Below are 24214 nucleotides of genomic sequence, written 5' to 3' on the forward strand. Positions count from 1 at the left end.
AAACCAACGCCGCCCGCACTCTATTCCCCTCTTTCTGTTCGCCGTTGTGTCCTGAATGGCTTCATTCCGACTGGACAACTATCGCCGACCGCCACCGACTCGCTCGCTTTCCCTCGTTCTGACGGGACACCGCACGCGGAAACGAGCGAACGGTAATCGAGGATACCTTCGTTGCGGCTTTCGGTGCGGATGGTGTTTTGCGGGATCGTGTCAACGTTCTCTGCCTGGAATACAGAGAGAGAGAGAGAGAGAGAGAGAGAGAGAGAGAGAGAGAGGAGACACCCATTCTTTCTCAGTCTCTCCGTGATGAACTCTCTCTGGCGCGTGACACACGTTTATCACCGCCTCGACGACTGGAAAAATTGGGTACAGGCGAGACGGTTTGTTTTAATGGAACGGAATCCGAGATGTCTGCACTTTGTTGACTAACCCGATGCTCTCTTAACACCTTCGCGTAAAGAGTGTCCGGAAATGAAGTGACATTTGAAATTGTCCGTCGATTTGCTTGACAGAAAGATGAAGCAGTCATTTTTTGACAACTGTAATGAGTCGATGGAATGATATAGAGACGAGGAACGCCTAGAGATTTTGTCGGAATTCAGTTTAAGCATAGTGAAAATTTTGAATACTTTGTGGAGACAGTGCATCTGACTTTGGTAGGCTCATTTGCAGTATCTGATGAGCGTTAGATGTTTGGCGAGCCGCTGGTGACTCACCGCTAGTGTCCAGCTAGCGTAGGACGCACGGGTCACCGCGGATGACTCACCGCTAGTACCTGGCAAGCGTCGTACACGCGGGTCTACGGTCACCGCGGATGACTCATCGCTAGTACCCGGCTAGCGTCGTACGCGCGGGTCTACGGTCACCGCGGATGACTCATCGCTAGTACCCGGCTAGCATCGTACGCGCGGGTCTACGGTCACCGCGGATGACTCACCGCTAGTACCCAGCTAAAGTCGTACGCGCTGGTCTACGGTCACCGCGGATGACTCATCCCTAATACCCGGCTAGTACCCAGCAATCGTCTGACGTTGGCTGACCATAGTCACCGCTAGTAACTCGACGATAGTACTCAGCTAGTCGTTACTAGTACCAAACTCACGTGTTGATTGACTATAGTCAACGCTGGTACCCAATGAGCGTCAGACTGGCATACTGATGTATATACAGGGTGATTCAGTAAGGACTACTACCTAAAATAAGACGCAGTCTACTGTGTTTATAAAAAAATGTGGTGTAAGCTAAATGAATTGTTTTGGTCAAGATTTAGTTGTCTAAAGAATTGATTAAAAAAGTCTGCGATAAAAATAAAATTCGATAGAGTTGAAAATTAAGAATTAGCACTTGATTGCTTCCCAATAAATTGTTGGATAATGCTTTCTCTTGGGATTGTTATCCACAATGGAATTGTTAAGTTTCTCTCAGTTATAGGGAAATGCAATCACTGGACAATCTATTGACAAATAATTTTAGGTTGATTTTGACAAAATTTTAGAACTTTTATGTAGGTTTTTAAAAAGTGTCAATAATACAGATCCGAGGATCGAACGGATAGAACATCGATTGCCTTATCTTGTCGATGAGAATATTATATTGCAAGCTATATTACTTTTTAGGAGCAAATATTCATTCGAATTTTCAGCAATGTTCGTTGTAATATCTGTCAGGAAAGAAAACAGATGTCCACAATGAATTCCCCAAAAATGTATCTTTACAATTTCAATAATCCTGAATTAAAATATTTCTGACCCGACATTTCGAGAATTCCCGTAAAATTAAGTGTTAAACACAGTACTAAATTAACATCCCCATTGGTTTTCCCAATAAACAGTGTCCTGACTATTATCATATTGTTTATTAGTACTATTTCCATGTAAAAGCTGTTCGAACAGTGAGAAATTCAGCTATTGCAGATTTCGATAATCGGAAATCCGCTGTAATTGATACATTTTCAGAATGCGCTCGCGGTGTTTGAAGCGCGTTCAACATAAAAAGAAAAAAAACCAGAAAAAACAAAAAAATTGACATTTGAGAATCTTCATGAAATTCGGACGAATAAAATGTAATAGGCCGAAGCGAACGAACACGAGGATCGTTAGCGGAAATACACGAATATTTCCGACGGATATTAGTTATTGATATCGTTGCCGCGCTTCCGGTTCGATGCGGGCAGTTTTTACAACGAAATTTCGAATCAAAAATGTTCAACTAGACGTACGAAATATCCGGGCTTTTCCCCTGTTTAATTGGTAACCGAATCTTTCTTGTTAATCGGCGCGCAACGATTCCCGTGAACTTTTGTTGTGAAATAAACAGCGCCCCGTATTTATTTATTTAGTTTTCCATACTAGCGCCGCCGGCGGACCGTGAATTTTCCCCGCAAATCCAAATTGTAAACAGAGCGGTATTTTTTTTTTTTCGTCGATTTCGAAATCACCGAGGATACGATACACGGAGTAATTATGAGCTCGCGGGAATTTAGCTTTCGTCGCGATTTCCGCTGAAACGCCGATCGCGAGCAACGATTTCTGTCGAGCAATGATTAACGTCACTATTGTTAATAACATTTGAGAATTCGGTAATATTATCCCGCGATAAAGAACGTCGCTGATTCGTCGACGAACGGGCGAAATAAACGCGTTTCAGAAAGAGCGAACGTTTCCGTTTTGTGCGTTCGCTTCTCGAGTGTTGTATAATAATAATTAATAATAATAATATTATATAATAATAATATATAATAATTATATCTTCCGTGCCCTTTGCAACAATCTAACTAAAAATTCGAAATTTCCAGGCCATGATCTGACCATCCATCGCAGAGTCGCAACTATCGATTGTTATCAATGTCTTCATTTTTTATTTTTATTAAAGAAAATTTAATTTCATCAAACAACGTTAAAGAAAACCTACATTGTGATAGGTCGTTGAATTCGTTGTCGCGTCGTCTACAACGCAGTGAAGTCAAAAATACACATTGTTACTGAAAAAAGTCAAGGTGACCCGAGCTCTCTATCGAAAAAAAAATTTTTCGAAATTTTTATTATTGCCCCTTGTTCCCCTCGAAGTACTGATCAACTTTCGTTCGAAATACTTTTCTCTCGGATCAGTGTAAACGCCTCAAAAATCGGTACGACCGTTAAGACCTATCCCCTGTCATCGCCCATCGAGGTAGCCGTTCTGAATTACAAATCGTTGGCTGAATTACATTCGCCGTCGGCGACCCGCGGAACCCGAAATAATACGGAGTGTGGAGAGAAAAGTCTAACGGGGTGCCCGACTTTTGGCCAAAAATCGCCGACCCCCGCGCCACCGTGGGACACGGCCGGCAAACGAGCAGCACGCCGGCAAACAACGGCGGGGCCGCGCGCGCGTTTGCACAAATAAATAAAGTCACGAGAGCGGAACAGCAGGCCGTCCCAATTACACGCAGCGTCCGCCGCGCCTTCCGTCCACCATTTTCCATTTACCGTGGCGCGTGTAAATATTATACGTGTCCGGCTACACAATTTTCTGATAGATTACCACCGGGGCCGCACTACCCCCGCCGCCCCCGAAGTGTTCAAACGCGGGCCGTCCCTTTGAGGCTTACAGAATATTTTGAAATGGAAACAAAATCGACGACCGGCCGGCCGCCGTATGCCGCACGCGTGCCCAAAAGGATTCAATTCGTCGGAGTGCTTTTAATAAACGCCCGCGACTCGATTCGTCGCTGCCCGACAGCGACCGCGGCCCGGTTTCCGCAGACGGAAACGCGTGCACGGTAATTTCTCCCCGGAAATGCCGCATTTCGGGCCGCTGTGAATTTACCTGCGCTAGTCCTACGCCTATGTGTTCGCGCTTATTCTCGGATCTGCCGGTTTCATTTCCGACTCCCGAACGTTTCCGGGAGAAATTACTGTACTCGGCACTGATTCGCGACGATTTCGCGACGAATTCGCGCCGCGGTGACAAGTTTACGTCTCCGCGATACTAAACACCGATTCCGTTTCATATCGAGCCGAGGCTGCGAGGTTCGGGGCTCGTTCTCGAAGCTGCTGCGTTGCGCGAGAGCAATTCACCGAAATGATTAGGTTGGCAAGAAATTAATTTCGTTTGCACCAATAGACAGCGTTATGTTTGCATTGTTATTCTTTCGTTAAGGTTATCATTTTTTTTTGTCTTCAGCTTCGATGGTTAACACGTTTAGATTACTATAGAAACAAGTTCCGTGCAGTTTCGTTCACAACCGATAGTTCGCTGTCGATTTTAACATGGAGCGCAAACATGAACATTTTCGACACATTTTACTTCTTTGTTTTCATAAAGACAAGAAAGCGGCCGAGGCTCGCAAAGAGATATGCGTAGTTTATGGCGTCGATTGCTTGACAGAATGCGCGTGTCAGAATCGGTTCGAAAAATTTCGTTCCGAAGATTTTTTGCTCGAAGATAACCGACGTTCTGGTCGATCTTCCGAAGTTGACGATGACAAAATCGAAGCCACGATTGAATCGAATCGTCGTATAACTGTACGAGAGATTGCAATAAGGTTAAATGCATCGCATGCAACAATTGAATATCACGTAAGATGTCTTGGACTTGTTGAGAAGCTCGATGTTTGGATTTCGCGTGAATTGAAAGAGATTCGCTTAACGCAACGAATCGGTATTTGCGATACGCAGCTTAAACGTGACGCAGTCGACCCTTTTTTGAAACGAATTATAAACGGTGATGAAAAATGGATCGTTTGCAACAACATCAATCGAAAAAGGGCGTGGTCCAAGCGTGATGAACCAGCGCAAACCGTATCGAAAGCTGAATTGCATCGGAAAAAGATCGTGCTGTCAATTTGATGGGATTATAAAGGTGTTGTGTATTTTGAGCTGCTTCCAAGCAACCAGACGATCGACTCAGATGTTTACTGGCAACAACTTATGAAACTGGAGGAAGCAAATCGAAGCGAAAAGGCCAGAATTGGCGAATCGCAAAGGAATCGCGTTCCGCCACGATAATGCGAGCTCTTGCCCATCTTTAGCAACGCGTAAAAAATTATTGGAGCTTGTATGGGAAGCGATGTTGCATCCTCCATATAGCCCCGACCTCGCATCATCGGATTATCATTTATTTCGAAGTTTGCAGAAATTTTTAAATGGTGAAAATTTCAATAATAACAACAGCCTCGAATCGCACTTGATCGAGTTTTTTACTGATACGGACCAGAAGTTTTATGAGCGCGGAATCATAAAGTTACCAGAAAGATGGCGAAAGGCCATCGAACAGAATGGAAAATATTTCTGTATCGAAGAAAATTGAGTTTTATTTCACGTTGAAATGCCGAAATTACTTTCCTGCCAACCGAATATATTACACGCCGTTTAAACGCGCGCGAGTTCGTCTGTCAATTTTGCTGGATATCGTGGCAGCTGTCGGCGGGAATTCGAGGCCGGCAGTTTCGAGAGCTCATGCATACTCCGATCTGTCAATTCGGCGAATAATTTTCGAGCGGAAGTGGCACTGTTTTCATTGAAAAAGTAGTGTTTCTGCGTTAGCACCACGCAGGAGTACACGTGTGAAAAGTTAGAAGCTCCTCGTTCGCGTAAATTCGTCAGAATTACTGTGTACGGCCGGCGTAACCCCCACTCCGCTGTGCGCAACGCCCAGCGCGTCGCGTGACCTATCCCACTCCCTCGATTTGAAAGCTGCCTTGTTCTTCAGGCTACCGTGCGTGTAACTCTGCATTCAGTTAGCTTAAGGCAATGCGACAAATATGTAAATAAAGCTGAAATGTTCCTTAATATCTCCTATAAAAATCTTCTTTTTCTACAGTATTTGTATATGAAAAAAAGAGTTTCGGTTTCGTTCCATTTTATTAAGAAAGGAGTCTGAAGCAAACCCATTAAATAAGGACGATTTTTATCGTAACGTTTCATCAACGGAATCTATTTTTTTTAATACTAGATTTACGGAACCCATCAAAGTGATGGGCAACTAATTTTTTAATTTACAATTATTCATATCGTAAAGATACATTTATGAGTTATTTATTCAATTTATATGTTACAATAACACTTGTCAAAAATCAGAATAAATGTCTTATTGTTACTTTTATAAACTAATATAAAACAGCTATTTTTTGTGCTCCGTAAATCTAGTGTTAGAACATGAATTAAGTTCATACGCGACGCGTAGTTCTGTTGTCATAGAAACTCCGTTTCACTTTTTGTTCGAGGGAAAAAGGTGCTGCCATACTGCACACCGATCAACAGCGTCGTGGTTCACTGAGAAAGGTAAACGGCGGCGTGCAATGGAACGAGGAAAAAATTGATGTACCTTGAAATGTCGAAGAACATGTATGCGAAGCGACGAAAAGTATCATTGATGTTTTAGATTGAAAAAAATATTGCTGAAAATCATCCGTATTTTAAATGCTTCACTTGTCCCTTCCCCCTCCCTAAGGCAGTAAAAAATATATGAAACACGCTATGCAACGTCCGACGCTAGCTGGGTACCAGCGGTGAGTCACCCAGCGTCCGACGCTAGCTGGGTACTAGCGGTGAGTCATCCAGCGTCCGGCGCTAGCTGGGTACTAGCGATGAGTCAACCAGTGTCCGACGCGTGCTTGGTACTAGCGATGAGTCATTCAGTGTCCGGCGTTAGCTGGGTACTAGCGGTGAGTCATCCAGTGTCCGGCGCTAGCCGTAGCCCCGTGCGTACGCGACGCTGGTTGAGTACTAGCGGTGAGCAATCCACGTTGAGTATGGTCAGCCAACGTCTCACGCTTGCTGGGTACTACTGATGAATCATCCGACATCCGACGCTGACTGAGTACTACTACTAAATTTTGCTTTGTATGTTATTTTGTTGTACTTATATTAATCCCTTTATTACTTCTTACTCGCTTGTTATTCTTGTTCATTCTGTATTCTTGAAATACTATTATAATTATATTCGTGCTATTATAATAATATTATTGACGAAGCGTCGTCCCGTATATGCGTACAAATAAACTATTATTATTATTATTATTACTATTATTATAATTATGTCGACTTAAGACTCGAGTCTCCCCGTGATATACGATTCGATATTCCCAGTAAAAATCTTCTTTTGCTGCGGTATTTTCGTACAAGAAAAAAGCAATGCTTGATATCGCATTGTATTATTATCAAACTCGCACGGTCGCACACCCTCTCAATGACCTTGACTTCCTTCGAGCCAAACTTCGACTTAGGGGACACGACTTTTTTCACGTTCCAATGAATATTTCTGCGTATCTCCGCGAGAAGAATCCGAAAATCCAATCGTGAAATCTAGAAATTCATCGGTTCGAAAGTTATGCGCCTTCTAAAACGAGATTCGACGTTCTTTCGAAACAACTGTCACTGTCGGGGTCGGTGATCGTCAGGGCTCCGGAGTTCGAGGGTTCGATACAGCGATCGGGGACACTTAAAGGGATGGGGGAGGGGGTGATTCGATAAGAGAGGGGCTCGGAAGTTTCGGCGAAGTCTCGCCGGCAGCCTCGGCGAATTAATCGTCGAAAGGGTCAGGGGGTGGGGCGTTCGCGATTAGAAGTGATTTTCGTCCGTGCATTCGTTGCTGTTGCTCCGGAGCCGTAGCCCCCCCCCCCCCCCCCGGTCCGGGATGCTCGATTTCCGGCGGAGGGTGCCGACGTCCGCCATTAGACGCACATCCGATAAGGGATTTGCGGGTCGGACGGTTTCTGCGGCGGAGAAATTAAACGGAAGGATGCAGGCCAGGGGAAAAAGATAAATCCGCGTCGAACCGGCCAGCCTCATGCCTCTCTTATCGATGATCTTGACTCCGGATTAACGACGCAGCGACATTATTTCTTGTGCGTGCCAGTGCAGCCACGTTCGGGGAACAACCTTGACTTCGCCGCGGGCTCGTTCGAATTGCAAATTCGTTCCGAGACCGATCTTTACGGCGCATACAGATCCCTGAGATATGTGCATCTTATTAATACGCATTAATATACGGGGTGGCGCGTTCGACCGCGTCGCGGAGAGATGTCTCTCGATCGTTCATCTTTATAATTGGGCCGTGCGTTGGGATACGTTAATTAATTTCGGGAGATTGGACCGCGCGATTTGAATGTTCCTGGAAGCTGTAATTTGTTTATTGATAGTTCAACAATTTGTCGATGATTTTGTTATGTAGGACTTGACTATGTGATTGAACCAATCATTTCAAGGTCAAAAGAAATTTTAAATGCGATCGAATCGAAATAACTGGTTAAACAAATTTCTCCTCGTGGATTTTATTTAGAAATTGAATTAAAAATTAAATAGAAGTTAGAATAAAATGACAAACAATTTGGGGAGCTTGAAAGTTGTTATTTCTGAAAAAATATTTGCAAGAATATTATTTTTTAAACCAATCGTTGTAGGTTAACCAAAATACACTGATAAAGGACTATGATAATATAGTATAGTACAGTATATGTATATAGTATATAATAGTATATAATATATATTATAGTATGTAATAGTATAGTACTAGTATACTATATATAATATATATTATAGTATGGTATAGTATATATATAGTATATAATAGTATATAACATATAGTATAGTATAGTATAGTATATATAGTATATAATAGTATATAATATATATTATAGCATAGTATACAAAATATACGGAAAAAATAAATTATTTTAGAAACTAATGTCCGAGGAAGTATTTTACATAGATTCTAACAAACAAAATTTAAATAAACAATCAAATAAAAATGAAATCAAATTAGACTGTATTAAATTGCATTTATCTAAGAGATCACTTTTAAGGATTAAGTCTAAGTCGTCCGTTTCATATCCCTTTTTTTACGGGCTTCGATGTTCCTCGGATTCATAAGAGGGTATGGGACTCGGACGAAAGACGGGCCAGACGGTTGTTAATTTCTCGAAACAACCGTTACATTAAACGAGTGGCCAGGGTACGGGATTAACAGCCAGACGAACTGCGAATCGTCCCTTTCGCGCCCTAACGAAGGTCGCCCCGGTTCGCAAAACCGCCATCACGTTTCGCCCCATTTGGACTTCGTTAAACTTCTGTGCCCGAAGTTCCGATCGAATCTCGGGTGCGAACAATTTCCCTATTTTCGAAGGGCCGAGCGCACCCTTCTTCCCGCAGTCGGGCGCCGTTGAAAATCTCATTGGAACCGGGGCTCTCTTGCGAGTTCTGCGGGAAGTCTTTCGCCGCGAAAGTTCGTGGGAAATTCCGAGTTCGGTATTTTCTCTTTCTTTTTTTTTCGACTGACCTCGAAGGGACTGCCTCTTGCGGTAGAAGTCGCCGGCCGAGAACGAAGCCCGAATATGTACGTCCATTTTCGTCAAGGCAACGTGCTTCAGGGGAAACTGGGGTAATCTCGTGTATTTTGTAAGCCACGATTTATAGAATATTTATTTGAGCTAATTACTTGGGACAAGAGATTTGTTGAAATACGTCTCGACGAAATACGTCTCTCGTTTGTACAATGTTTATGAAGTGAAACCAAATGTGTATCAATGTACCCCTATATAATTTTATATAATTTATATAATTTTATATAATTTTATATCATTTCATATAATTTCATATAATTTTATATAATTTTATATAATTTCATATTCTTCATACACAATTTCATATAATTTCATATTCTTCATACAATTTCATATAAGTTCATATCCTTCATATAATTTCATATAATTTACCGTAATAATTTATACATGGTATTGTATGTGTAATATATAATATAATTTAACGTACAAGAACTTCGTCCCTTAAACAAATAAATAAACAAAAGAAAAATGAACAATTATCCCCCCAAAACATAAAGAAATTCATTGTCTCTGTCAAAATGCATTACACCGTAACATTTCTGTACACTCCGTGCCAAAAATTCTTTCGTGCAAACTCGGCAAGCATTTAAAACCGATTCAGAATTGTCTGTTCTCTATCAGTTAAGCCGGAAAATGCCACAGTGCCTGTCGCAACGGAAAAAAGAAGTTCCACGAACGCAACTGTCGCCGCAGAATTTGTTCTATTAACTCGATTTGTTTGGAAAACCGCGCAGACAACTATAAACGATAAAAAAAAAGTGCACCGGTCGAAGTGGCCGTACATTGTGGCAGAAAAAAAAGATCAGTAGACAGTGTAATCGCGATGCAGATAGCGATACAGAGAGAGAAAGAGAGAGAGAAAGAGAGAGAGAGAGAGAGAGAGTGAGTGAGAGAGAGGAGGAGGAGGTAGAGCGGTAACCACGACGCGCCGGTATCATTTTTAAAAATGCTTCGCGCGATTGGCTGAACTGCTTCCGCCGGGCCGGGTCGGGCCGGGCCGGCCAGTCGAAGATACGTCTCGTCGGATTGCATTCGACCGGAATTGTTTTCATTTTGACGGGCGTTTGCCTCGAACACTCGCGGGCTACACCGTGTCCGCGTTAAATCGAGTCGTGTTACGCGATGTAAACCCGCGAAAAGCCCGGGAAACAATGCGGGAGAGCAACGCGAGGATTGGACAGCTCGAGAGCGCCGTTGTTTTTTCGTTCGCCGTTTCGCGCAGACAACCGGTTTTTGATTGATTAATGAGCCCCATGGAGAGCCAAGAAAAACCCTCTTCTCGCATCGTGCACAACCGCCGTCGTTCGGCGCATTTTTATTGGCTTGCGAACTGTCCGGCGATATTTCATCCGGCGGAACATTAAATGTAAAACGCGATCGTTGTACGCGTGGCTTTGAAAGTCGCGGCGAGATGTGCGCGCGAGACGATTCCGCTGGCGAAACTCGATCGGAAACGTGGAGGAAAGTTTTTCGATAGGACGCTCCGTTTTCGAGGTAATCGCGTTTGAATTTCCTGGGGGCGCGTCTGACCGTGGCTGACTTGTTCTACTTGCCGCGGGGGCACCGCCACTTTTAATCCTAATTATCTCGAGAACGAAGCGTCGCACGGGAAAATGTCGTTGCACCTTTTTGACTCGGTTTTAATCGGAGAATCGAGCCGTGTAACTTGATTTCAGGAACACTCTACGGAAAAGCCGTTGATTCAAATTAAATTCAACTTTGTTCTCCTATATGAAGCATATCTATTGAAATTTTAAGTAGAAATGGCTTCCGGCGAAAGGATACACGCTATAATATTATTCCCTTTCATTGGATAACGTCGATTGAATATTTGAAATAGGTTTTTATAGGTGACTTTTATCAAAGTTTTTGATATAAAAGTGTATTTTCGTTGTTTTCGTGTACCGAATTTATTTCTTAACATTTTGAACATGGTGTGAGTAGAAATAAACATTTCCACTTATTGTAAAGTTTATTCATATTTTTTATTGTATTCATTTGCTATATTATAGTATGATCATCAAATAACCTTGAACACTGAGATATTTCAATTAGAATAAATCTCATTTTCGGGACCCTTCTCTTTACTTTTAGCTTGAGGACCATTTAGGCAGTATAATCAATTTTTATCTCATTCTGATTCCCTTAGAATAATCAAGAAAAATGGCGATTTTCTTGGAAATTCATGGACTATTGATGTTCACTCAAATTTATTTATTTATTCCTAGATTGATTGTCGATTTCATCGATATACTCGAGAAGCGTATAAATCATAATAAACGATTCCTTTTAGTGAACAAAAATTAATATATATAACAATAATCAATATATATATATTATGACAAATATATCATAATAAATCAGAAAATCTCGGTACGTAGAACATCGCAACAATGGCTGTACGTCCTTAAAACCTCGTCGAATTTATGTAAAGGCACAAACGCGCTGTTGCCAGCATTCCGAAATAGCGCAGATACCGTAAACGCGTGCAGATCCGCGGACCGTTCGAACGTTCGCGTTTAAATAAACATGAAATCACATTTTCTTTCAGCGAAGCCAAACGAATTCCATCGGAAATTCTGATCTTCGGGGAATACAATCAATCGGCAGAGAGCGACAGGGCGAAAAAAAGGAGAGGAGAAAACAACCGGAACCGCGCGTTTCTATAAATTGTCCTCCGATTGATCGGAAATCATAGGAGCACTGACCTGCGCTCTCCGACGCGGGTATGTCCGGGCACGCCTGGTATCTGAAGAGCAGCCTGCTGTCGTCTGTGCAGGTGTCGACGTTGCTCACTGGGATCGAGCAGGTCCCGTGGCCCCGGTTGTACGAGAAGGTCATGGGGCCCCGGAACGGGCATGGAACAGGTGTCGCCTCCTCCCGGAACATCGAGTAGAGCAGCGCATCTCCCGTGATGGACGAGCACAGCGATGCCAGGGTGCTTCTGCTGTTACAGTAAGCTGAAACAAATCGGTAAGGGACACTCGTTAATAATTTTGTAATCGTAATTGGCAGCTTTTATGCTAGTAATTTGAATTCGACATTTGGATGGAAATAATTTATGCTCAAAAATTAATGAGTACTTTTATGACAATTTTCACGTTTATAGATTGCGATATTTTTATAGAGTATGACTGGACTGCGGATTTTATGTGTTTATAACGAAACTGAATAAATTACGTAAGAAACTGTAAAAGCAGCACATGAAATGATGACCATAATCAGCCAACGTCTGGTACTTAATGTGTGCAACTCATCGGGTACTACGGATGAGTCACCAGCGGGGAGCATAGTCCCCAGCGTGCGATACACATCGGGTACTGCGGATGAGTCACTAGCGTTGGCTCTAGTCAGCCAACGTCAGACGCTAGCTGGCTAGTAGTGAGTCATCCAGCGTCCGGCGCTAGCTGGGTACTTGCGGTGAGTCATCCAGCGTCCGGCGTTAGCTGGGTACTTGCGGTGAGTCATCCAGCGTCTGGCGCTAGCTGAGTACTAGCGGTGAGTCATCCGCGGTGACAATCCACGCTGAGTATGGTCAGCCAACGTCTTACGCTTGCTGGGTACTACCGATGAATCATCCGACATTCGACGCTGACTGAGTACTACTGGTAATTTTTACTTTGTATATTATTTCATTGTATTTATATTAATCTCTTTATTACTTCTTACTCGCTCGTTATATATTATTGTTCCATCTATATTCCTTAAATACAATTGTAATTATACCCAGGCAATTGCTTTTATATTGACAAAGCGTCGTCCTGTATATGTGTACTAATAAATTATTATTATTATCATTATTATTACTATTATTATAGTTATGCCAGCCTAAGACTCATGGCTGCCCGTGGTCTACGATCGATGGGAACGGTTTCCCGGGCACCAATAGCGACCGGCCGTCGGGAAATCGAGCATCCTGGGGCCTCGTCCCGGAAACGAGTTTTCTTCGGGAAGGAAAATTAAAAAAGGAGCCTGCCGCGCCTTCTGCGACAAAGAGTCCGAGCGGGGTACGGGGTGCGCAAGGTGTTCGCGCGGGGTTTGGGGCTCGGAGCGAGATTCGGCTGGGTTCGTTTTCTTCTCTTTTTTTTTCCTTTTTTATTTTCTTCGGCGACACACCTGCGCGCACACCGCCGGGAAAACTTCCGGCCGAGTCTCTCGCCTCGCCACTTTGCCACCCGGCGGGAAAGAAATCGCGGCGAATATCCTACGCGAAAGTTACCCCGGCTATGAACTTCCTACTCCGCGTGGATTCGTCATCTTTCTTTCGTTCGTTCGCACTTTCCGCTCTACCCTTTTACCGACCCCACGTCGACCTCCGGCCGCCACGGGAAAAGACCTTATGGCTCCGCGGAAAAGTTAATGCGCCGCGTGCGAGAACATTTACAGGATAAAAAGGCTCGGCGACTCTGTCTTATTAAAAACTTCGCGATTGATTACTGCCGCGGGGTGATGCGAACATCCTCGGCGAGGAACGTACACGAAATACTCTTCTCGCAATGATGTGATTACCGATTATCGATATTGTATCGATATCTCGTCGATTTTCCTGTCGATATCTTGTCGATAACACATCGACACTTAACGATATATCGAACGAATTGATAGTATATCGATATTTAACGATACATTGAACGGACTTATACGATATGAGTATTTAACGATATATTGATCCTATCGATACTTAACGATATATTGATCCTATCGAAACTTATCGATATATCGATCCTATCGATACTTAACGATATATAGATCCTATCGATACTTATCGATATATCGATCCTATCGATACTTAACGATATATCGATCTTATCGATACTTATCGATACTTGACAACATATCGATACTTAACGATATATCGATACTTGACAGTAAGTCGATAGCGAACGATATATCGATACATAACAATAAAATATCGATACCTGTTAATACATCGATATTTAACGATAAAGTATCGATAATGAACGATATTTGACGATATATCGATACTATCGCCGAAATATCAATGCTTAACGATATATCGAGTTATCGTTATTTATCGATGATATCATTATTTTATTGTAACAAATTCTTTTGAATAAAATTATTATCATCTTTATTATGGAAGGAAATTTTGTACGTACAACAGCGATAGAAAATCGCGTGCAAGTGGGGAGAATGACAAATTTAGAAGAGACCAATGCTCTTTCAGGTCGTTTTTTTTTTATTCATTGCTCGATCACCGGACTGATTCGGCGAAAAAAGTTTCGTAAGTGGTTCATCCTCAAGTAGAACTGTCGAGCAATGGTCAGACACATTTGTCAGCGTTTCAGGCGTGTCCCAATTACTCGATTCTTCCTCTATTTAGCGCCGGTTAAATTTGTCGATCGATCCGCCTCGCCGCCACGTCGCCCCGTGATTTCTATTGAGATTGATCACCGCCGAAGAATGGCCGCCGCGGCCGGGTTAATTAATTTCGCTTCTTCGGCGAGCCAAGGATTCCGCGGACGTCCCCCAGGCAAAACAGTACCGACACCGAAACAATTCGTTCTAATTTGCCTAACGTGACCATTTTTAGCGATCGCGAGAGAGCGATCTCGATCTCTCTCTCTCTCTCTCTCTCTCTCTCTCTCGATCTCTCTCTCTCGTCCCCGTCATTCGTGACCCGCGGATATAAAGCGCGGCTAATTAATCGAGGCGCAGCGGAGTGTTTGACGTCAACAGCTGGCCAAAATGATTTTATCCTATGATGGATGTTTCTTCTGAGAATTCTCGAATCACACAATACGGTTATTTTCTTAATTTCGCGAAACGAGGCACAGAATGAAAAATTCGCAAATTATATTCGTAAATGTTTATAAATATTGTAGGTATGTTCGTAATATTTTATTTGAGAATATATTTTCTTTTATTATTATGGGTTTAAATGAGTTAAGCTGATTCTTTTTTACTATGACAAAAATATAATACGATAAAAGTAATAAAAATATAATATAATATAAGTAATAAAAATATGATATAATAAAAGTAATAAAAATATAATATAATATAAGTAATAAAAATATAATATAATAAAAATGATAAAAACACAGGTAATGTGGAATATAATGTTTATAATATTTAGCGAATGCTAAAGTACACACTTAACTAAAAAAAAGCCTTTTGTAAAGAGAATTAACGTAATCTCTGAGCGACATATAAAAGTCATTAATAAGTGAACAGTAAATTCAGAAGTCAGTTAACGGAGATGCAGTATCGAGAAACATTTTATTCTCTTCATTCCCCTATTACTCAGGCTTTTAGGCTGCTGTACGTGTATCGTCTTCATATTTATTTTCGAATTTTTCGCTTCACAGATTCATTATCGACGACCACGAAAATCCGAAATTACGAAGTTCCACGAAAATTTGACGAAACTGACTTTTTTACAGAAATTATCGATCCGCGGACCGCTGTGCACCGGCTTCGTAAAGTCGGATTAATTATGTCGAAACGAGGCTCGGACACCGAGCGAAGGAAGTCGATCCTAATAACGAATAAATGACCATGAAAATTTCAGCTGCTCCGCGAGGACTGTGTCCGCGTTTAGCTGTCGGGAGAGAGAGAGAGAGAGAGAGAGAGAGAGAGAGAGAGAGAGAGAAAGAAAGAGAGAGAGAGAGAGAGAAAGCGAGCGAGAGAGAGAGAGAAAAGGGAGCGAGAGAAAGAGAAAAAAAGGAGTGAGAGAGAGAGAAAGTGAGCAAGAGAGGGAGAGAGAGAGAGAGAGAGAAAGCGAGCAAGAGAGGGAGAGAGAAAGAAAGCAAGCGAGGGGAGAGAGAGAGAGAGAGGGAGAGAGAGAAAGCGAGCGAGGGAGAGAGGGAGAGAGAGAGAAGCGCGGAAACGAAAGGGTGACACGGTGGGCGGGCATCCACGTGAGAATAAATAAATAAATGAGCCCGGCGAGCGAAACAACGGTGGAAACTTGGAAATAGGGGAAAGACACGACATTGCACTTTTTCCATTTCCACGCTTTGAAAATTACATTCGTTCTTCGCCGCCTTTCCGCCTCTGCCTTTTTTTGTCGATTCCGGCTCGCGACGCCCCCGCAGTCACGGTAAATAAATATCCCTTTATTTGAATAATTTCTGCACCGTCGGACGCGTTGCCGACAAACGTGACAGCCACTGAAACGATAGACTTTGTCCGACCACCAACGAATCTGTCATTCTTGGCCAGTGATTTCGATGATTTTTGGAATCTTAAATGGCGCGACAGTGTTGCGATAATAATATGATCGTGGTTTCGATTTAACATCGATTTTATTATATAGAGGAGTCTTGTTCAATCGATTGGTTATTTATTTAGTTAGTTAATTGTTATTTAATAGTTATTTATTTATAAACCCCCCGTACAAAGTCTTTTATCCGTATTTTACTATACCATAGCGTTTGACCCGTTTGTCAATAAATTTTTGCAACGACAAAAACGGAAGCATAATTTACAACGATTGGTTCATTCATTAATTTATTTATTCTACACTATTATTCTTTAATAATTTTCGTACGGCAAAAATAGTATAAATATGCCAGAAACTGTGTACTTCCTTGCAAAAATACTAATTAAACATATTTATTAAACGATCTGTGTGAACCAAAGAATATCTCACCTGTAAACAAATAGATAAATAAGTAAATAAATAAATATATTATCGTTTTTATCGACATATCGTTCAATATCAACGTAAAGAATTTTAACGTATTTTAAGAATTTAAATGTAAATTTTTCAGTTAAAAAAAGCAATAAAATGTATGCTAAAGAATTTATTATTGCTGAGTCACACCATTATTATCGTCATTACTTAACAATTAAAAAAGAAAGTATAATAGGGACAATAGAAATGCACTTCGAATGCATCTACACGCGTAAGAGCGTTGCGGGTCCGAATAGACCTAGGCGTGGTCGTTCGTGCGGTTAATTCAACCGCAAGTATTACGTGGATTAATCAAGAGAGGACATTCAAGTTTTCGGAATGTTTTGATGTCCAGTAAAAAAAGAAAAAGGAAAGCCAAGCGCAATATGGTAATCCCGATGGAAAAGGTGTTCCTTGCGAGTCATTGGAGACAGTCGGCGCGAGCGGGGCGCGGAAATTAGAAAGGCTTAAAAAGTGCAATCCCGTGTCCCGAAGCGGACTTATACGCGCGAACTCTTCCCGGGCCGGTCGTGCGATAAACTCCCTCGCCGGCGGCCAATTAAATTTAAAACGCGCTCTCTGTCCTGACACTAATTCCGTTCCTGAAACTTTTCATCGGCTTCGCCTTTGACCATATATATCTATAGACAGGGCTTCAGATCATTCTCCGGAAGCAAAGATAAAATCATCTACGCGACGTCGGAGTGAACAAGATGTATAAGCTGTGCTAGCACGGTATATCTGTAATTTCGACAAACTGGCATACCGATGTTCGCGGAGAATAAACTCGACTAGAGCAAGGTGAACAGCAATTCAAAATTCGTGGAAACAGTAATTTTTGAAAAATTTATAAATTTTCACCTACGTCTTACCTTCTCGAACGTAGTACCAATGGATAGTCGAGATTCTCCCGGTTAAAATGAGTCCAAACACGGCCTAAATCGGACTAGTTTCAAAAACCGAAATGTAACTAGAAAATCATTTTGAGATTTCGAACATAAGTTTGATTTCGATCGTGTCGATGAAACTTGCCCAATTTCCATCGTGTTTGGGCTCATTTTAATCGAAACGATCTCAGCCATCCATTGCTGCTGGAATTATGACGATTATGTCAGCCGTAGTCGCTCTCTGATTGGTCAGTTTTGTTTTCGTTAATAACTCGCTAACGAAGCCTCAAACTAACGTTCTCGCCGAGGAAAAAGTTACTTCAAATCACCTAAACTTTTCGGTACACACTGTATATAGGTCTGTACGGGCCTCGTCCAGTCCGACAGTCGACGTTCGTTGAAATCTTTCTGCGGCCGCGAAGGGAACGCGAACGGTCGCGTTTTATTTTTACTTTTCTCGCGCGTGCGGCCGGTAATGAGAACAGCGCCGGAGAAAACGAGTTGACTTTTTTAACGAACACGGGAAACGGCACTGTGCTCTGGGGGCTTAACCCGCAGTCCTTTCGCCGTTGACCGTTGCGCTGTTGCCGCTTGTTGCGAAAATAGTCCCGCGATGCTTGCCTTACTAATCTGTCAGCCGACGTTTTTCTTGATTTCTCGCCGCTGTACATTTTCCGTTTGCCTACGCTCCGCGACAAAAGGATAACTCGCTTACATGGATATCGTGTTTTTAACCTGTCACTTATTGTATATTAATTATAATAACGATCAGTCGCTAATAATAAGCCGTTGATGCGGCTCTAATCCTCAAGAAAAACAAAAAGAAGACGAACAACAAATTATTTCAATGTATTTGTATACGCTGTTTTATTTTAAATATTTTAACTTTTGTTGCTTGTATAAGGCTGCATCTATCTAGTTTAGAGATTAAGCGAGGTTAATTATAGATCTCCACATCGAGAAAATGTTCTCCATTTCCCTTCTCGCATAACTGAGTTCTTACAGCATATTTCACGATCACTGATAACGTTTTTGGTTAACGAATTCCATCTCCCAGCGGTAACCCGATAGGAAGAAGACCGGACCGTCAAATCCACTTGATGGCCAATCTACTTCATATCCCGGTGAAATAAAGTTTACCTCGTATCCCGATGAAATAAAGTTTACGTCATATCCTATGGAAATAACGTAACATCGAAACAGACCACCTACGGGAAGCCTCAAATGTGCGTCATTTGCGTTATTTTATTTCGAAGCAAAACTGACCAATTGGAGAGCGACTACGGCTGACATAATCGTCATATCTCCAACAGCAGTGGATAGCTGAGATCGTCGCGATTAAAATGAGCCCAAACACGGTGGAAATCGGACAAGTTTCATCGACACGATCGAAATCAAAATTATATTCGAAATCTCAAAATGATTTTCTAGTTATATTTCGGTTTTTGAAACTAGTCCAATTTAGGCCGTGTTTGGACTCATTTTAACCGAGAAAATCTCGATTATCCATTGGTACTACGTTCGAGAAGGTAAGACGTAGGTAAAAATTGATAAATTTTACAAAAATTACTGTTTCCACGAATTTTGAATTACTGTTGAGCAACAAACGGAAATGAAGATATGTATCGAACAGGAAAGATATGATACAATTTCAAGCTAGCTCGTGTCTTATGAACCACCCGGTACAATACGTATGAGAAATGAAATATCAAATATCTTAATGTCAAAGAAATAGCACAAATTTTCCAAAAATACAAAAAACCGTGTGATACATTTACGTATTTTTTTGATGCATGCTTACTCATAAATCTCTGCACCTGCCACCGCCAATTTCGACTATTTCCCGTTGCAAAAATGTCTAAATACGGTCGAAGGTGTAGCAAATATATACCAGACACGCGGACGCAAGAAGTTACACGGTCTCGCTACAAACAAAAAAATAAAACCAACGAACAACAGCGTCAACGGGAGCGCCGATAAACTGCAGTATCCATCACAACGAAAAACCCCGACTCGAAGTCTCGACAAAGGTTCGGCCGGTAGTGAAACGCGGTGGAAAACGCGGCTGTCGATCCATTAGCCAAGGGAATCTCATTTCTGGCCGAGCGATCTCCGCGGAGCCGATCGAACAAACATGAAACGAGCTGTACAGCGAAAGGTAGAGCAACAACGCCATGACAGGTGGAGTTTGGCAGCGGAGCCAAGCCGAGGGTGGAAGGAAGAGGGTGGATCCGATATATACGGGGCGAAAAAAGGGGGACACCGACCTCTGGTGCCGGCCGCCCCCCCCCGTCCCTCCCGCTGTCTCGCATCCGCATTTTTCGACGATTTGTCAAAGTCCCTCGGGTCCCGCGTCTCTCTCGCCCGAACCCCCGCGGCAGCTCGCTCTCGCTCCGTCACCCGCGGCTGTCTCTCTTTTTTTTTTATCGGATTTTAATCTGCATAGTGTCACACCGCAGATACCGTCGCCTGCAGGCTGCATTCGGACCGTCAGCGTGCGGGAAAATGTGGGTCGTTTCTGTGGAAAACGGGGAAAGATGCGGACGGTCGGTGACAGCGGATCGACGGTAGGGCGGCGACGAGGGGGGCAGGGGGGCAGGGAAAAGGCTCGTCATGCTTCGGGCGACCAAATGAATGGAAACCGCGGACCTCCTTGATGACGGTGATACACGGACCCGTTGCGTCCTGGCAGCCGACGTACCGAATCAAAGTGAATCCACTGATGTGGATTCCTCCACAGTGGTGCCCGCCGACGGATACCTTCTTTCATTTTTACTAGAGAGATACTTATTCCACTCATAACATCCTAAAAAGTTTGCAATGTAACTGGCTAAAAAGACCCTGCCATAACGAGCAGAAGGTATCTATCATAACTGACCGACGGGTCTCTATCGTAACTTGCTAACAAGTCTCTACTGGCTCAAAGTCTCACAACTGGCTGAAAAGTTTCTAGCATAATTGGCGAAAGGTAAGCTCAACATTTAACACATTATTTATTACATTAATAAAATGATATGATAATATGTTAAGAAAGTTCACTGCACCAAGAATACTTTTCGAGAATTACTCTTGTCCGTAAACGTATGTGTAGCATGTACATTCTTGTTTGAAACGGCACGACGCACGACGGAAGTTCCCCTGTGTCGCGAGATACGAAGCGAAAAGATTGAGCACACTCGTCTTGTGAATAAATGTGTGTAAACTGTTTGCTCACTGGATGAACTGTAATTCACTCTTATACGGTGGATAACAATAAATCTAACAATTCGATAAAATGATCACAAACAATGCAACAAAAATAACGATAAAGATACTATCGCAGTAGCGAATGCACAAGATGCTTATGAATATATGAGCCGTTTATTTTGAAAGTGGCATAAGTCACTTTTTCAAAAAGATCGAGTTAATGGTAACACTAATTACAATTGAACGGTATCTTTTCATTTAAAAAAAAAAAAGTGACTTATGCAACTTTCAAAATAAACGGCTCATATATGTAATTTATTCAACAATTTTAGTAAATCACTGTCCTTTCAAAACATCACTTCAATAAAATACGTCGGACAAAATTAATATATGTCAGTCATTTTTCTAAACTATTTATTGGTGATTTTTTAATGTTTATACGAAATTATTTATACTGAGAAAAATATCAGTATCCTGAGATAACAAATACAAGTAAATCTTCTCGAAAGTTAGCATCCATATTTTTAAACGTGTTAAAACGCAAACCCTTAAATATCTCGACTTAAAAACAAAGTGACTTATGCCACTTTCAAAATAAACGGCTCATATCTAACAGCTCCAATGACACGGTACGTATTGACTCTCGCACGGTTCGTAGCGGAGAGAGTGAGCGAGACCGACCGATACGATTACGACCAGGCGAGAGGAGGACGCCTGTCACTCGTCACGTGAGCGCATCGCCCAAAACAAAGTCGCTGGCGTAATTGAGTAATGCGTTCACTCAGAGATGGCAGGCCCTGTCCCTCCCATTTGCGACCTCCTTTTGTATCCAATATGTATATTATATAAAATATATAGAAACGAGGATATATAATAATATAATTGAAAATAGATTCGAGAAGGACCTCGATACGGAAACGTTGCAGAACGGTGCACATTGCACGAGGTCGAGAGCACTGGGTTGTCTCCTGCTCGAAATAGATGGATCTAAGAAGAACGACCAGCATCGCGGACCGATGCAAATCGATAGCTGAACAATGCCGGACAGTATCGAGGACCGGTCCGCAAAAGAAGCTGGTGAATTATAAATCCCCGGGTCGTTGCTTGCGCTGACCCACATATGGTTTATGGATCCTCGCGGCTGAGACAGTGTCACGGTAGCAAGAAGCATCTTGACCCATATGTCGGAGGATAGGCGAAAGGCGTATTAAATATTAGAAGGCTGGCTCTCTGTTTTTATGGAGAGGACGGACTGAAACTTTTCTCGGAAACACGTCGCCCTTTCTCCTTGTCTCTTTCGAAAACAAGTCTTTCTCTGACTCTCTCCAAAAAAAGCATGTGTCTTTTATACTCTGTATCTTTAACACTTTCTTATGCGCAAGAACGACTCTTTATTTCTCTGTTCCAATAACAAGTCCCTTTACTGTTCCTCGATGACAAGTCCCCCTTTACTGTCCCTCGAGAACAGATCTCTCTTTTTCTCTCTCAAAAATATACGTCTCCTACTCTCTCTATCTCTCTATCTCTAAAACAAATCTCCTGCTTCCTAACAAGTCCTTGTGTTACTGTCTCTCGATAACAAGTCCTTCCGACTATCTGAACAAATTCTTCTTTCTCTCTCTCAAGAACAAGTCTCTCTCTATTTTACCCCCAAGATCAAGATTCCATTTCTCTCTGCCTCGATAATAAGTCTCTATCACTAGAACAAGTCATTTCCTTTCTTATCTTAAATAGCAAGTCTTCATTCTTCTGGTTCCACAATAAGTCCTTTCTTACTATCTTTAGACAACAAGCCTCTCGAGAGTAAGAAAGTACCTAGACAACAAGTCTCTCCCTCTATTTTACCTCCAAGAACAAGTCTCTCACTATTTTACAAGTCTCTATTTCTTTCTGTCTCAATAACAAATCGCTTCTCCCCTTTCTCGAGAACCACTTACTATGAGTCAAGAGCAAGTCCCTCTTACTGTGTAAGGAGAACAACTCCCTTTTATTGTTTGAAGAGAACAAGTCCCTCTTTCTATCTCTCAAGAACAAGTCTCCCTGTATTTTATCCCTAAAAACAAGTCTCTCTCTATTTCATCCCCAAGAACAAGTCTTTGACTGACTGTCCAAAGCAAGTCCCTCTTACTGTGTAAGGAGAACAACTCCCTTTTATTGTTTGAAGAGAACAAGTCCCTCTTTCTATCTCTCAAGAACAAGTCTCCCTGTATTTTATCCCTAAAAACAAGTCTCTCTCTATATCATCCCCAAGAACAAGTCTTTGACTGACTGTCCAAAGCAAGTCCCTCTTACTGTCTAAGAAGAACAACTTCCTTTTACTATCTGAAGAGAACAAGTCCTTCTTTCTATCTCCTAAAAAGAAGTCTCTCTCTATTTTATCCCCAAGGACAAGTCTCTCTCTATTTTACCTCCAAGAACAAGTCTTACTCTGTTTCACCCCCAAAAACAAGTCTCTCTCTATTTCACCCACAAAAACAAGTCTCTCTCTATTTTACCCCCAAGGACAAGTCTCTATTTCTCTCTGTCTCGATAACGAATTGCATCTTCCCTTTCTCGAGAACAAGTCTCCCTTATTGTCTGTCAAGAGCAAGACCCTCTTACTGTCTAAAAAGAACAAGTCCATCTTACTGCCTGAAGAGAACAAGTCTCTCTCTCCCTATTTTACCCCCAAGAACAAATCTTACTCTGTTTCACCCCCTAGAACAAGTCTCTCTCTATTTTACCCTCGAGAACAAATTTCTCTCTATTTTACCCTCGAGAACAAATTTCCCCCTCACTCTCCCTCTCTTTCTTCCCCCCCTCTCTCTCTGTCTCTCTCTTTCCCTCTATCTCGCTCAATCTCTCTCTTTCTCTCTCTCTCTCTCTCTCTCTCTCTCTCTCAAAAACAAGTGTCTCCCACTCTCCATCTCTGGAACAAGTCGCTTCCTTCCTCAGCACAAGGCACAAGACTCTCTTTCGTTCTCGATAAGGAATGTCAGAAAAATCGCGCGACACCAGAAATGCCGAACCATCAAGCACAGGGGGAGGATTTTCGGAAAAATCGTTCAATCCCGCTGGGTTTTTAGACTTCTTTGACGCGTTCCCGTGCGCGGGGGATGCTTTCACCCTGTTACGATCGCGCAACGTAGTTTCCTCGTGATTCTATTCGCCACGGTGTTGCTCATAGACGATGCGGTT

At 42.3% G+C, this 24214-nt stretch overlaps 1 protein-coding gene across 2 annotated transcripts in view; it reads right to left on the reverse strand.

The window, feature by feature from the left end:
• Positions 1 to 24214, reverse strand: part of LOC117225809 (uncharacterized) — a 692652-nt gene that overhangs the window by 127041 nt on the left and 541397 nt on the right. For both annotated transcript variants that reach the window (XM_033479585.2, XM_076526300.1), the window contains one exon: positions 12031 to 12282. In XM_033479585.2, the coding sequence (XP_033335476.1) occupies positions 12031 to 12282 (252 nt within the window). The remainder of the gene's footprint in view (positions 1 to 12030; positions 12283 to 24214) is intronic.

Source organism: Megalopta genalis, chromosome 14 (assembly GCF_051020955.1).
Source record: "Megalopta genalis isolate 19385.01 chromosome 14, iyMegGena1_principal, whole genome shotgun sequence".
Lineage (NCBI taxonomy): Eukaryota > Metazoa > Arthropoda > Insecta > Hymenoptera > Halictidae > Megalopta > Megalopta genalis.